Source organism: Dromaius novaehollandiae, chromosome 17 (assembly GCF_036370855.1).
Source record: "Dromaius novaehollandiae isolate bDroNov1 chromosome 17, bDroNov1.hap1, whole genome shotgun sequence".
In the NCBI taxonomy this organism is placed as follows: domain Eukaryota; kingdom Metazoa; phylum Chordata; class Aves; order Casuariiformes; family Dromaiidae; genus Dromaius; species Dromaius novaehollandiae.
In genome coordinates, this window is record NC_088114.1 from 7,814,154 (window position 1) to 7,829,785 (window position 15,632).

The window sequence follows — 15,632 nt, forward strand, 5'->3', positions numbered from 1 at the left end:
ATATTAAACACTAATCCATCTGCTAAAGGCCTCTCTCGCAGAGAGGAGAGTTGCTACTGTTAGGCAGAGAAAAGCGATGAGGCTTTGCTTTAAGGTTGTATGTGCACTGCCTATTAGCATGTATATAGAATACTGAGCACTGATGTATTAATTTTATCTCTGGGGTAATGCACTGCCTTTACAAAAGCTAAATTTTCATGCCAATATTTTCTCAGTATTGTAATAGTTAATGCTAAATGCCTCTAACCTTTCTGCATTTAAATCACAAAAAGCTTGGTCCTTGTCACTTTAAAGCTTTTTGATTTGTCTAAGTGCAGATCGCTTAATATAAATCATGCTTCATCAGCAAATTTTAATCTTCAGACTATTTAAAATGTGTATTTATATTGCTGTATGTGTGAATATTTTTGTCTCTTCCTTAAACCTTTCCTGATGCTCTTGAAAAGGCAGTGGAAATCACTTTAGTGTCTATACTTGTTCTGTTATAAAGTGTCACATGAGTTTTCAGGTAGCTTTTAACCTTTTTTGCTAATGAAAGTAAAGTTATAACTTCTAAAATGTTGATGTTCTTAGCTTTTAAACAATCTGCTTTTTTCCAGTTTGTCCAACAAATATAGAAAATAATACCTGCTTAACTTTTATATGACACTTTTGATGCACTAAGTATAATTATGCATGGAAGGCGCTTCAGCACCAGTTTACTAACCAAAACTTAGAATTGTGAATATTGAACAACACCCTCCTCTTTGTGTTTTTAATGTTTGTTTCCCTCTTTAACAGGTGGTGAGGTAGTAAAAATAGCCCAGCTGGCTTCTATAGCAGGAGCACAAGGCAGAATCGCTCAGCCAGAGACCCCTGTAACACTGCAGTTTCAAGGGAACAAGTTTACTTTGTCACATAGCCAACTTCGCCAGCTCACTGCAGGGCAGCCCCTGCAGTTACAAGGTACTTAATTCAAAACAGGGAGTTTTCCAGTGCTTAAAATGCTCAGGTTTTGGTAACTTAACTTTGAGGAAGTTTTTTTCCCCCCACTGTTTGTACTGTTCTGCTGTTTTCTGTGTGAGACAGGTATAAGGAGGTAGCTCTCACTTGAAAAATAAATGCATGTCAAATGCATGAGGGATATAGTTACTTTATTTTTGTATATTGTATTTCAGTATTTTATTATTGAATATGCACCTGCATGTATGCCATACAGTTAAAATAAACTGAGATGTTATTTTAGATAAACTACTTGATGAGTAGAAGTAGACAAAACTGAGGACATTCTTAGTTTGTTTTGAAATGTTCAAAATAATACTGCAAGATCAGTGTACCTCTGTATTTTGATCCAGCCATTACTGTCACCTGAATGCTTCACCGACAATATTTTTTGCTCTCAAATTACCCCTCTGGGTGTTATGTGTGTTGCCAAATTCAAAAGAACCTGGAAAACTTGATTCTCTGTGGAAGAAGCAGCTTCAGTTTTGGCCAACAAAGTAAATGGAGGGAATGTTAAGTGAGGATTTTTGAGTTGATTGGATTTTCTTCAAATTCCATGTAAAATACTTAGATTTAGAATGATATCCTGATAAGGTGAAACTCCTCTGGAACTATGAAGACTTAGGCGTTTTCCTCCTATCAGAGATTATGAAACTTTAAATCAGATTGGTATAGTGGACTCGTCTAAGAAAATTTAACATGGTTTGGAGAAGTAATGACCTATTGTTAATACTTTGTAGAAAGAACAGCTACTACCTAGGTTCCTTGTCTTCTTTTGCCTTGTATGAATGGTAATCTGTGTTCCAGTAGTATCTTTTGCTAGAGAACACTATTGATTCTTTTCCGCTCCATCCAGGCTAATTTTTTTTTAACTGCTCCATTGCAGGAAGTGTTCTTCAAATTGTTTCAGCACCAGGTCAGCAGTATTTGAGACCTCAGGGTCCAGTTGTCATGCAGACAGTCTCCCAAGCTGGAACTGTTCAGAATGCTCTGAATGCTTTAGGAAACCAGCATCAAGCAGGTGTGCCAACTTCCACAGCAGTGACACAGCAAGGTAGGTTTTCTAGCCTGAAGAAACATCTCTATTTACATGTTTAACTACTAAAAGCACATTCATGTATATTCCAAATTGTTACAGATAGCAATTCTGAAAGTTGAGTTCAGAAGCGGGTATACTATGAGAGAAATCTCATTCCTTCTGACTAGTGATTTGCAAGTAATCTGTACTGGAGTTTTGGATATGTTTTTAGTCCAAAGCTGGGAGAACTTCAAGCCTTATTAATTATTCAGAATTTCTCTTTACTAGTTCTGTTTTAGGTCAGATTTTTATGGGAAGAATCATTTGAAATATTTTGTTACTTCTTTCAAAGAAAGATCTAAGCGATTATTTTTTATACCGATGAGGAATGCCCAGCAATTTTTTCTGTTTTTCCACATTTATTTTGCTATTATCTAATTTTCTTTGCTTCTCTATCTAGTCAAGCTACTGTTTTCCCTTTCCCTCTGTAAATAGTGCTTGAGCTGGTTGGTCCCTTGCTGCAAATGTGTTCAGTTCCTTGCTTAAAAACACAACCAAGATGTTGATCAAAAAACAATGGAGATATTGCTATCTAGGATGCATTTACATCAAAACAGCAGATTGCTAAATGATGACAAATGCAATGCCAGGATTTTGCTCCCTGGAAACAGCCATCTGCTGCAATTGTCTCTGGATACAAACCAGTCCCTCAAAACAAGCCGTTACTGCTCCTTTTTGATGTATTAATGTGCCCTTGAAGTTCATATTTGACTTTCTGAAGAGTAAACATCACATCATAAAAAGGGAGAGGAAACTTCAACAGCCTCCCATTTGTGGAGTGGTAGATAATTTCTGACATAGTTTGGAAGATCTGTGGCTCAATGTTTCATCCTCCAACTCTGCTAACATTACAGGTACTCATAATATGGCTACGGTTTACAAAAAAAAGATAACTCAGGATGTAAGACTTCTACAAAAACAAACCCACGCATCTTATTACTTTTACAATGGTAAAAAGAGCACTTCATTAAAAATCAATAGTAGCAGAAATACTGTTTTGAAGTGTGAAATGAAAGAAAAGTATTTTTGCCATTCATCTTTGAAGGAAGATGTAAAGTGTATTGAAAATACTTTGTGAATTTTGGTTAAAATGCCAAATAAATTCCATTGCTATGGCTGATCAGAAACCATAATTGCTGAGCTCACATGTAGCTATGTAATAAAATCAGATATATGCCAGATATCGATATTAGCTTGTTTGTCTGTAACAAAAATTTGGAAAGGCAAAGCTCTAACCTCTCCTTGCTCCTCAGAGTCTGTTATTCTTAATGTAAGGTTTAGTTAGGCTAGTTAACTTGAACGCAACTCTTTGTCAGTATGTTGATTCACTACTAAATACAGTTTTCACACTGAGTAGTAGAAGGCTGTGCTGCTTTTCTATAAGAAATAACCAATGCTGATGAGCAATGCCTTCCAGCTGAAATAGAAACCTGTATATTTTATCAGGAAAGTAACTGCTACACAGTGTCCATTGTCAGCCACTACGTGAAGGGTGTTACTGTAGTTTAGAATAGTTTACTTGTGTGTAATGGTCTTGTAATACTCTTAGTTAGCTTTCTCGGAAAACATTTGCTAGCAATTAATTTACAAAAATGCTCCTTTGAAATTCTGTCATATTACGTAGTTTCTTGATTTTTTTAGGTGTACTGAATCAGTATTTTTCTTGAAATATCTTGTTAATATGGTTTAATTAAGAAAAGTTAGAACAACCTATTTCTGGTTTAGCATATTATTTTTAAACATTAATATCTATTGCACTATACATGCCGTTCTTACTAAATTGTGGATGCAACAGATCTTTGTGAAAAGAAAAGTAAAATTCCATTCTTTTTATGTTTTGATCTTTCATAGATCTTGGTGGAAGTTGCTGTAAATGTGTCAGATGCTTGACATGTAGCTAAGCACAAATTTGCAATATCTAACGGCCGTTTAGACTGAAAGTCTGTCTGCGCTGATGACTTAGTGTAGCTATGAAATGTCTACTTATTAAAAACAATAAATGAAAACAATCTTCAAAAATATATAAATGAAATGTCTACTTATTAAAAACAATAAATGAAAACAATCTTCAAAAATATATAAACACTAGGTTTATCCTCAGTTTGTATTCCAGGTAGAACTGCAGTTACTAATTTGTCAGCTGGTGACATGGGAGCAGCTTTAAAACCAGTCCCTACACATGGGCAATCACAGGTACTTCACTTAATTTTCCAGTGTAAACACAACTTTCCAGCATTGATACTAAGTTGGAAGCTATAACTCACAAAGCTGGAATTAATTAGTAACTTTGATTATGGTATAAGGTAGAACTAAATTTTGTCAAGTGTTTCAGGTTGACAAGTCTGATGCGTTTTCATTTATAATCCATACTTAAATTAAATTTTGGTATGTAAACTCCACAGCAGCTGACAGATCACTTGTGCTGTGATGACAGGATTTTACAACTGGGCTATATCATAATTTTGTAGTAATGCATGGATAAGGGAATAATCAGATTTTCTATGTTTCCAACACAAAGGCAATTGGGAGATATTTTACATATTTCTGATCTTAATGACTTTTTTAAAAACATACTTGATAAACCCATAAAATGTTGGGAAACATCAAATATGTATTAAATTGTGCAAGAAACTGCACCTTACCAATATTAATGTATTAATCAAAATGCCCCAAATATAAATGATGAATTTTGTTTTTGCAAAACTGTGAAAACGTGCTTTAATAAAACTGGTTAGATATAAAAGTAAAATGGAATTGACCTTTTAGTATGCATTGGATTTAAATGTAATCTTCAAATTTTATATAAAATTTAAATATCTTGTGTTTGGATCCAAATAGTTGTTCTGCTCTAGCATGAATGGTGGTGGTATAAAACACGTTACTCTCATTCTGATAGCTTCATTCTAAAGAAATGCAAACTCCTAAGTGATCCTTATAAGCATCAAATATTTTTTCAACTTTTTTTGGTAAAGGAAACATACGAAGAAAAGAACCGGCTTCTGAAGGAGCGTCTGGAGAGAATATTTTCTGGCAATGAACGCCGTTGTTCGAAAGCCCCAGTGTATGGCAGAGACTTGCTGAGTGTTTGTTCTTTGACTGGTGAAAGAAAGCTCCCTCAGCCGTGTTCCTGTGAAGATAGCAGTTGGAGGTGGGCTGGCTTTGTGAACTGTTGCCTTTCTTCAAGTGCCTCCAGAGGCCCAAGTGATCCATTGCAAGAACTGATCCTGACTTTGGTTCAACAACAAGAATCTTTAAAGGATGTTGTTAACAGGTAATGTGCAATTGCCTTGTAGGCCTTTACCACATTTAGTTACTTCCTAAATAGCTCTTTTCAAAACAGCTCAAAAGCTTTGTTCCTGTTCATTAGCTTGTTTGGATTGATTTATTTAACAATAAAAGATGTTCAATATGAACATTAAAATAGCAATCTTTTTTTAATTTTAGGATCTTTATAGTAGCAATGTTCAGTGCCTCATTTCTAAATTCAGGTCCAAATTCAGCCAGTCAAGCTTCAGCTTACATCCCCAGGCTTTGAATTTGCTTTTGACTAGGTACCTCTGAAGACTTGGATCCAGCCAACAAGAATTAAGGCACAGAGGCTTAGGCAGAAGCTAGTTTAGCTAAAGCTGGCATTTAATGGATTGTGTGCAGAGCAAATCACTGCAGTACCTTGGGAACACACAGTGCGATTAGAAGAACTTTTTTTGAATTGTTTTTAGTAAGTCTGGTATGATCGTTATTTTTGTGTTTGAGCTCCATCACTGAATACAGTGGTCACAATGCAAACAGCTTAACAGAAGCTATCATCAAAGCTGGTAGAAAATATCAACTCTTTGAAGATATATAGCAACTTATTTGTAACATTAACAAAGGGTATCTATGGTGTTTAAATAATAGAGTGAAGTTACCATGTTGACATGCTGAAGATTATTGCCGCGGATGATCATTTTGTACTTTGTTTCTTAATGTGGTGTTTGCTTTTATGCTTTTCACAGGGCTCTCTTTGTATTGCCAGCTGCAGTTGCTGCTCCCCCATGTTTGTATGTAGCAAATCCTCCCCCTTCATACAGTCACAGGTTGAAAGTCCTCAAGCACAATCTTAAGCAGAAGGTAGCTCCACACTTGCGTCGGTTGCAGCAGATTACAACTCCACACTTGCTACAGTTCCCTGACCTCCGGCTGGTGCAGTATGACTCAGGTAAAGGAGGACATTTGGTGGTAATATTTTGGTCATTTGCTGTCTCTCAGCAGGTAACCATGATTGTTTTTCTTGTTTAAAATACAGGAAAATTAGAAGCTCTTGCTATCTTGCTTCAAAAGTTGAAATCTGAAGGGCGCCGTGTGCTGATTTTGTCACAGATGATTCTAATGTTGGACATACTGGAGTTGTTCCTGAATTTCCATTTCCTCACGTTCGTGAGGATTGATGAATACGCTAACCATGAACAACGGCAGGTAAGTTTGCGCTAACAGTTGTACACATACAGCAGTAAGTGCTTTCTAGGCTTTTATACACTACAGCATTGGTAAGGAAATATGCCTTGTTTCTTACCTGTTTTGAAACACTGTGCTTTTTTTGTCTTCTTTTTATTAGGCTATGGTGAATTTATTTTGGTGTACGGTTTTATTTACTGCCTGCTTTTATTGCCTTTATGTAGGAGCTGATGAAAAGTTTCAACAGAGACAAGCGCATTTTCTGTGCCATCCTTTCCTCTCACAGTCGTTCCACTGGAGTCAACCTTGTTGAGGCAGACACTGTTGTGTTCTACGACAACGATCTAAACCCAGTGATGGATGCAAAGGCTCAGGAGTGGTGTGACAGAATTGGGAGATGTAAAGACATCCATATATACAGGTGATACTTGCAGATCAATGACTTAGTTCTTTAAAGTGGAGGTGGTAGTATGTGTGTGTGGGGGGAGTTCTGCCTGTACCAGAAAAAACAATACCCCCCCAAATCCCCAAACCACCACATTTTACAAATTCAGTGTTATTCTCTGAGGGAAATTTCTCTTTTGGTTTCTGAAAGCTATTTTGAAAACGGCTTATCAAGTTTTCTAATTTTTTTTAGGCTTGTCAGTGGTAATTCTGTAGAAGAGAAGCTTTTGAAAAATGGCACAAAGGATTTGATCAGAGAAGTAGCTGCTCAGGGAAATGACTATTCAATGGCCTTTTTAACACAGGTAAGTTAATACTGAAAATATGTTCAAACACTTGTGTTGGAGTGTCTAATAAAAGTTTACTAGAAATGCATTTGGACTAGGATTTGATAGCTAAGCTTATTAGATTTCATGATTGCTTTAACTTAGGTGTTAGGTGGTATTTGAGAGAATGTGGCACTATTTGCTAACGCTCTGTTACTTGCACAGTGATGCACAGGCATCATCCTTCTGACTTAATGTATTTTGACTTCTATCTGGCTACAAAATTCTGCAGAGCTTGCAAGGATAAAAGTTTCAACAACTTTAAAAATGCGAAATATAAAGTTTGGTGACATAGGCTCTCCAGTGCTGGTCTAAAGGTGCAGATGATCATGACTGCACTGATGAAGCTAGTCCATCCTCGTTGGTACGGCAGTGCCAGAGGGTAAAGCATGTATATCTGACTTTATTGTAAATTATCTGATATCACTTTATTCTATATTCTATTTTATATAGTCCTACAAGAGAAAATTACAGAACAGAGAACGGACAGTTTTCCAGATATAATAGATAGATGTTTATTTTTTCTTTAGTCAGTATATGGTTTATAAGTTCATTTGAACCTAAGTTAATTCAAGTAACATAAAAAAATAAACAGAATAGTCCTGAGAACTGAACATAATTCTCTTTTCTTCTTCTAATTACCAAGCAAACAATTCAGGAGTTGTTTGAGGTTCATTCTCCTATGGAGGATTCTGGATTTAGAGTGAAAGCAGAAGAATTTGTAGTACTCTCTCAAGAGCCATCTCCAGCAGAAAACATTTCACCTAAAGTTGCAAGACCATTCATAGAGGTAATTAATTAACACATACATTAGTGAGGAGGGGAGAAGATACAGCAATGTGAAATTTTCATTAAACAGCTGCCTTATCTTTTTTATTTGGGTAAATTTTATTAATGTTTTCTGTTAGTTTGATGATTTTTTTTCATTTTTCTTATAAAAAAATTACAAAAGCACACTGTTGAACAGTATACTTTCTTGGGGACTGTTTCTCCTGCCTCAGCAGAGGTTTATTGCAAACATTTGTATTGGACTTTAGTGAACTTCTCATTGGGTTTCTTTCCACATTTTTTGAAGTTTTCATTATTTTTAAAATACGTGTTTTTGAAAGGCCCTCAACAGTATTGAACAAGAGGATGAAGAGTCAAATGATCAGGTACAAGAAATAGGACCCGAGTCAAGCATTGAACCTTTAATCTCAGAGCTCTGCGAGACAAAATACAATGAAGAGCCCTCACAGTTGCAGGAATTAGTTGCTGTTGTGGATCAGGTACCATGCCTTTCCATGAATATTTGGCTAAAGAGTAATGTTTAGTTCAAATATCTCAATTTCTTTGCAGTTTTGCCTTAAAGAAGCTTTATTTTTTATGGATTTGATACTCCTCCCAATAAAATGATAGGAAATCTCCTACTGACTTAAGTTGTTAAGCCATTAGAAAGGGAGATTAGTTTCAAGGAGAGCTTTAAAGCACTCTCCTTCAGTTAATTTATCTTTCTTTTTATCTGCAATACTAACTTATTTTTCCTTAATATGTTCTCTCAGCTTACTCCAATTGAGAAGTATGCTTTGAATTATTTAGAGTTCTTCCACGTTTCTGTTGATGAGAATGAGCCAAGGTGGAATGAGGTAAAGCAGCAAACCTCTCTATTCTGTGTTGTTCTGTCACAGTACGTACTAGCAGAGATATATTTTCAGTGTGAAGTAGAAGTTCCTCCAAAGACAATGGTATATTGTAGGCACTTCTGGGTGTACTTACCTTGCTTAGTACATTTACTGAGCACCAAAATGCCTTACAGGGAATTGGTCTTCTTGTGATTCTCTTGTTTTAAGGAGGTGTGAGTTCTTAATTCTTATTTATAAAATAGGAATAACATTCTTCAGCACAGCTCAGCAAATATTTGTTGTACTTAGTTGATAGCAGGGGAAAATTTCATTAATGTCTGTGAGGCTGCTCATTTAAGTAAAGTTAAGCACAGGTATCCGTTTGTGCAGTTATGTTCTGGTTGTCTTTGTTGTTTAACTCAAATTCTGAGTTTGTATTATTTTGAGGGTTTAAAGGTTCTCACGCTGATGCAAAAAATCTTGTATTAAGTGATTATGAAAGGCATCTGTTATGAAATTAAGTTTTCTATGCCTGAAAATGTCAAAGTTTAAGGAATTTGTCTATAAAAATACAAATCGACAGCTTTTAATTCAGTGTCTATTACTGCATAAAGTTTATAATGAGCCTGGCTTTTCACCTAGGTGGAATTGAAAGCTGCAAAGAAGGCATGGGAAGTTCAGCATATGAAGGTGTTAAAGGAAAAGGAGCAAAAAATGCTTTGGGAGGATGAGGAGGAACTTCTCACCTACACTCGGGAGGATGCATACAACAAAGTAACTCCTGATCATTTTTGTATTTCTTCTCAGTTATTCTGAGAATGCCTTTTCCTTCGGGTTCAGTCAGATCATTTGAATTGCATTCTCTTTTTGTTTTGTAGGAATATGTTTATGAAGGTCCAGATGGGCAAACCGAAATAATGCCAGTACGTAAAAATAACATCAGGCAGTCAAAATAGGCTCTTTATTTTTTGAGAAATAAAGATCAATGATTAGCTAATACATTGCACTAACTACAAATTACGTTCTGTGTAGCTTTGGACTCCACCCACTCCACCTCAAGATGACAACGATATCTATATTGATTCTGTTATGTGCCTGATGTATGATACCACCCCAATTCCGGAATCAAAGTTGCCACCAGTGTATGTCCGGAAGGAACGTAAGCGACACAAAACAGATCCATCTGGTAAATATTTGTTTAAAACTGTAATGAGGTCTATTGGTAAAAGTCCAGAAATCATGATTTTTTGCTTGCGACTGTATGTCTGGCCCCGAAAAAATCGAATGGACAGATTTGAAGAGATAAAAATTATTGTCTCATGGTGGTCTTAAAGCAATATAATTGCAGGAAACTCCAGTTCTTTAGTGTGTCTTGCTGTTTAGACATGCGGGTATTTTTACCTTAAAAAGGACAGTTTTAGAAAACAGACATTCTGCTGTGTGAATTAGGACAAGTTTGGTATTACTTTACAAAGGCTCTGGCCGTACTGTGTTTTCGTTACGGACCGTGTGCTTTTAAGAGGCAATGCAGAATACTCTATACACTTTTAGACAGTTTAAAGAGAAGCAGTTTGCTGTTATAAGTAGCAGAAAAATCAAAGAAAAGTAGTAACCATTTACTAAAAATGTCTTTTTTTTTTATCGTAGCTGCAGGTAGGAAGAAGAAGCAACGACACGGAGAGACAGTTATTCCTCCTCGTTCGCTTTTTGACCGAGCAACTCCAGGAATGTTGAAAATGCGACGAGAGGGCAAAGAGCAGAAGAAAAACATCTTGTTGAAACAACAGACACAGTTTGCAAAGCCTTTGCCGACTCTTGTCAAACCAGCTGCTGAGGCTGGACAGGATAATCCTGAGTGGTTGATCAGTGAAGATTGGGCACTTCTGCAGGTTAGACGATACCTGCAATTTCTGCTGTTATTATGTATTGTATTTTAGCTTCTGATTTCAGAAATGGCTCTTTCTGCACATCAGCTCTTCGAGGTCGTTTCTAATTCCTGGTGGTTAGTTTGGCATTTTGCTAACATAATTTGAAGCTGATTGTCTATCACTTGTGTTCCTTCAAGGATAAATTAAAACTTGAACTACATAATGCATGAATACGTCCTAGTTTTGTTCTAGGGATCACCTCCTGTTATGTGCTAGATTAGTTGTGGTGTTTGGACATTGGATAATGCAGCTAAAGTTCTGTCCGTGTTTAAGCAACACTTGAATGGCAGCTCTATGCCCTTCTTATACCAATCTCCAAGTGTTTTGCTGTGCATTAGTCTGCATAACAGCATTTTATGCTTACTTATTCTCTGTGAACACAGGTGAACCCATGGCCTGAGCGGCAAGCTATGTGTCATTGTAGTAATGGTGTATGGACGCATGCGGATAAGGGTAGGTTTGGAAGATTGGAATGATTTGTCATCGGAAGTTTTTGTACCTTTATCTCTTCTAGGCAGTGAAGCAGCTACTGGAGCTTCCTTTAAATCTTGCCGTTGTATCGCCAGCGCACACTCCCAATTGGGACCTTGTTAGTGATGTTGTTAACTCATGCAGCAGAGTCTATCGCTCACCAAAACAATGCCGAAACAGATATGAAAATGTCATTATTCCAAGGGAAGAAGGAAAGGTGAGTTTACATAGAAATGATGCATCTTTTTTACCTAAGTTTGTAGAGTTTTTTCCTTATCTCTGTAATAAACACTTGTTTTTATTAAATGTTTCAACAGTGTAAATAAATAACTTTTAAAAGTTTATTAAATTATCCTCATCAGGATTTCCACTTATTTTATGTGATTTCTTTGAAAAGAAAAAGCACCTGAACAAAATCTTCCACAAAAGATCATCTAACTTTCCTTCTTATTTTACAGCTAATGTACGAAGCTAATCCTAAAAAGAAGACAAAAAGTATTTATAAGGTGTGCATTGGTATTCTTTCAAAATCAAATCTAGACACTGTGGTATTTAGCAACAATGGAGGTGGGCAGATAATTCATATGAGATCCATGTTGAGTGTTACTTGAGTTCTGAAGCATCAATTAAAATTCCAAATTTATTTTTCCTTTCTTTGTTGATACAGTGGATTGACACCAGACTTCAGCTTTTGGATTTGATAGATAAAATTTAAATCATGCAAGAAGTTTGTGATTTCACTTAAACTGTAGTGGGTATTTTTCCACCTAACAACCACCATGTAACTTATCCTGATTATTATGATGATACTTAGGATCTGTAAGAATGTACTTCATAGTAGGGTCTAAGTGGATTACAAATATATAATGAATTTAATGCTTGAAGCACCTCTTTGTAAATGGGGATGATAATACGCTACAGAAAAAAAAAATAAATTACATGATTATAAACAACTTCTTCCAAACTATACAGCAATTTAGTGACAGAACTGGGTGTAAAGTCTAGAGCTTCTGACCATAGTCCCATTCTCTGACTAAAAAGCAGGTTTGTCCCTGACTGGCAGTTGCTGCTTAGGAGAAGCCAAATATTAGGATGGCATGGTGTGCTGGATGTTAACATAGCTTTGTTAGGAGAGCCGTGCAGTGATGGTTTTATTATGCTATGTGTGCGCTATGCATAACTATAAACTAATGGGCTCTTGGTTTGGGTACTGAATTAAACTTGTAAAATCTAAACTAAAGCAAAGATTCTTTTTCAAATTAGAGTTTGCCATTTTGTATGTCCCCAAGTGCTGATGCCAGTGTGACCGTGAGAACTGCTCCTTTTTTTGCTCTTTCTTTATATATTTCCCATAGAGTTTTGTGTAACAGTAAGTTATCAGTGACACGAGGCAGAAACCAGTCTGTGATAGATTTGTTGGAGTACCTTTTTAAATAATCTACAAGCGCACCATGTGTTTATACATAGACAAAATGCAATGTGGGTGTGTTCACAATTAAAAGTTGGTTTGTTTTCATTTTTAGACTAAAAACAGTCGCCCCCTGCGCACCAATCAGATATATGCTCAAGATGAGGGTGCCACCCACACGCAACTTTATACTAATCATTTTGAGATGATGAAAATGATTGCAGGGAAAAGAAGTCCACCTATTAAACCTCTGTAAGTTTAACTGGGATCATCCAAACTCCCTGTCTCCAAAGATCTGCAAGATACTGTATTTTGAAGTGCTCTCACAGCTAGCAGTTATTTCACATTCTGTTTCAAACTACTGTTTTGTTTCTCTGCTCTGGAGCTCTTTCCTTGTGTCCTGGCCTTGTGTCGTTGGAACACCATTGTATTTCATGGGCCTGGGTTAACTTTTACTCATGGCATTAATTTCTTTTGTGTGATTAAGAGCAAAAAGGCACTCATTTGTGATTTTTTTTATCTACTTTATGAACTATACTTTCCATTTGCCTGAATTGCAATCATTCTGATGTTGATGTCATTTAGTAGCATATTGCGTTCTATGTACATTCCTACAGTAACTTTTACTATATTCATTTAATATTTACTGTAAGTCTTTCTTAAAATGTTTATCTGTATGCAGGCTCCAGTACTGATGGGAATACCATGAAAACCTCACCAAAACTGCAGTGTAATCTACTAAAACATGTGAAATAAAATGTGGTTTTTAAGGTTTTTCTGTCTCCAGTAACACAGTTTTGCTCAATTTCAGACTTGGCATGAATCCTTTCCAGAAGAATCCAAAGCATGCATCTGTGCTTGCAGAAAGGTGGGCACTCTGTCTTAAAGGAGTTACAGATTAAATAAAAAGTGGGATTTTTTAACTTTCATTTTTTATTTCTAAAATATTGCATGCTTTGTTTTCTTATCATTGTTTATAGTGGAATCAGCTATGATAAACCACTTCCTCCAATCCAAGTTGCATCCCTCCGAGCAGAACGTATTGCAAAAGAGAAAAAGGTACTGTCAGCTATATGTATGACTGCAGTAATTAAACAACTAGACAAGAGGTAGAGGAAGTATGAGAAAAGCTGACGTCTGGGAGAAGTTTGCTGGTACAGTAGGTGTCATGGGCAGCTGCAAGTTGTACGTGTAGTAGGGTCTGAATATCCAGTCTTGAAGCAGGACCTTTCCCTGGGCATGTATGTCAGGTTCATATTTTTTATTTACAAGCACCTTTTTGAAAAATACGTAAAAAGAAAAATAAAAAACTTCCATCCTTGTTTTATTCTTGCCTGTTTTGTATCCTCTTTTCTTTTATTATTCAGAAGGAGATACTTTTCCTTGCTTGTTGATGGTAAATTCACTTGCCTGTGTTATGTTCTAAGCCATATAACCATGAATGCGCAGCTTGTAGTTTGAAATTAGTTAGACCATGTAACTTGGAGGTAGAAAGTTACAGTGAAGTCAGATTTGTGTGCTCTGTCTGCATGCACATATATAATACATGCTTAGAATGAAAGCTTTTTTTTTTTTTTTTAAATGCATCCGAATTGTTTCGTGCACTGTTTTGAAGACTGTGAAGCTCACACTTTGATTTCCTAGGCTTTGGCTGAACAGCAGAGGGCACAGCAGCAGACAGGCCCCCAACCTCAGCAGCAACAAGCTGGCCAGCAGCAAGCTCAGCAGCCAGCTGTACAGCAAGCACAAGCCCAGCCTCAGCCACAGGCTCAGGCACAGGTAGTTCAGCAGCCGCAAGCGGTAGTACAGACTGCGGTGACTACTGTGGCCAACACGGCAGTATTGGTAAGAAAGGGCTTGCTTGATGCCTCTGATATAGTAATTTCAGTTCTTCTTTGTGCATCATATTTGCATGGAGGTTTTTTTGCTCAGAAGGTGAGAATTTTAGGTTGGTATAGTGAGACAAAAACTGTTTTTCTATTTTGAGTATGCCAGGTATCTTTTTTTGCTCATTTATTAAGGCTGTGTTCATACTGTGATTGTGGTAGGCCTTGGCATTCAGGGGTGAAAAGAAGCCATGTCCTTTGCAAAGGTTTTATAGCCCAGTAAGTTTAGACATTAATTAAAGTCTGAGCAAATATATTTACACAGTAAATGAAAAATATTTATCCGGAGAACTTGGAGAATAAAGAGACTGTTGGATATGGTTTTAGTGGTTAATGGCATAAAATAATTTTGCTAAGAGATTTTGCTAAAGTAGCTAAAAACAAAGGTTGAGTAAATTAAACTTTGCTGGGGAAGTGGAATGTTGCAACCATTGTAGGTCCTAATGCAACCACTATAGGATGCATTAGTGAATATATGCAAAATTTTCATGGCTTCTTTAAGTCTAGAGTCTGTTTTAATAAATTTGATGGCAGGTCTGAGGCTTGTATTTTTAGAACCCACCCTATTTGCATGCTAATGTGTGCAGGCAATAGTGATCTTAATTTGCTTGTTGAAGGTCTAGAGTACCGTAACTGTTAAAGAGAGAGAGAAAGGGCTATGACCCACAAGTATCACTGTGTATCAACTGTTCAGTGATGTTTGTGTGTGAGCTGTTACCTGCAGTGTGCCGGAGTAATATATTACTCTCTTATTTTGTTATCAAGGATGTCAGATGATACTAAATTTACCAAACATTCAGCTGCCCTCCAATTGCTTGTTTGTGTGGCCGAACCCTCACGTGTACATAAATTGTGTTAAGTAAAATGAGTGAGCAATAGTACAAGTATCTATGCATTTTATTGTATTTTTCTGAAATTCTCACTTCTGGTATAGAGCATTGTGTTAAACAGCACAGAAGTGTAAGAGCTATATTCATTTTTTTTTTATTGTTTTCTGAACGGTTACCTCAATTGTCTTCTAAATAGGCGGGCACAATCAAAACAGCAGTTACTGGGACAAGTATACAGACTGGTA

General features: G+C 36.5%; 1 protein-coding gene across 13 annotated transcripts in view; it reads left to right on the forward strand.

Moving 5' to 3' along the window:
* Window positions 1–15,632, forward strand: part of EP400 (E1A binding protein p400) — a 51,609-nt gene that overhangs the window by 26,484 nt on the left and 9,493 nt on the right. For 7 of the 13 annotated variants that reach the window (XM_064522052.1, XM_064522053.1, XM_064522055.1 and 4 more), the window contains 22 exons: window positions 781–945; window positions 1,868–2,035; window positions 4,161–4,252; window positions 5,032–5,330; window positions 6,055–6,257; window positions 6,345–6,514; window positions 6,718–6,914; window positions 7,131–7,242; window positions 7,910–8,053; window positions 8,373–8,531; window positions 8,805–8,888; window positions 9,507–9,638; window positions 9,743–9,787; window positions 9,897–10,050; window positions 10,512–10,753; window positions 11,307–11,480; window positions 11,722–11,769; window positions 12,787–12,923; window positions 13,483–13,539; window positions 13,652–13,730; window positions 14,316–14,516; window positions 15,584–15,629. In XM_064522052.1, coding sequence (XP_064378122.1) covers window positions 781–945; window positions 1,868–2,035; window positions 4,161–4,252; window positions 5,032–5,330; window positions 6,055–6,257; window positions 6,345–6,514; window positions 6,718–6,914; window positions 7,131–7,242; window positions 7,910–8,053; window positions 8,373–8,531; window positions 8,805–8,888; window positions 9,507–9,638; window positions 9,743–9,787; window positions 9,897–10,050; window positions 10,512–10,753; window positions 11,307–11,480; window positions 11,722–11,769; window positions 12,787–12,923; window positions 13,483–13,539; window positions 13,652–13,730; window positions 14,316–14,516; window positions 15,584–15,629 — 3,108 coding nt within the window. The remainder of the gene's footprint in view (window positions 1–780; window positions 946–1,867; window positions 2,036–4,160; window positions 4,253–5,031; window positions 5,331–6,054; window positions 6,258–6,344; window positions 6,515–6,717; window positions 6,915–7,130; window positions 7,243–7,909; window positions 8,054–8,372; window positions 8,532–8,804; window positions 8,889–9,506; window positions 9,639–9,742; window positions 9,788–9,896; window positions 10,051–10,511; window positions 10,754–11,306; window positions 11,481–11,721; window positions 11,770–12,786; window positions 12,924–13,482; window positions 13,540–13,651; window positions 13,731–14,315; window positions 14,517–15,583; window positions 15,630–15,632) is intronic. The other 6 variants (XM_064522056.1, XM_064522063.1, XM_064522065.1 and 3 more) reach the window with 2 other exon arrangements.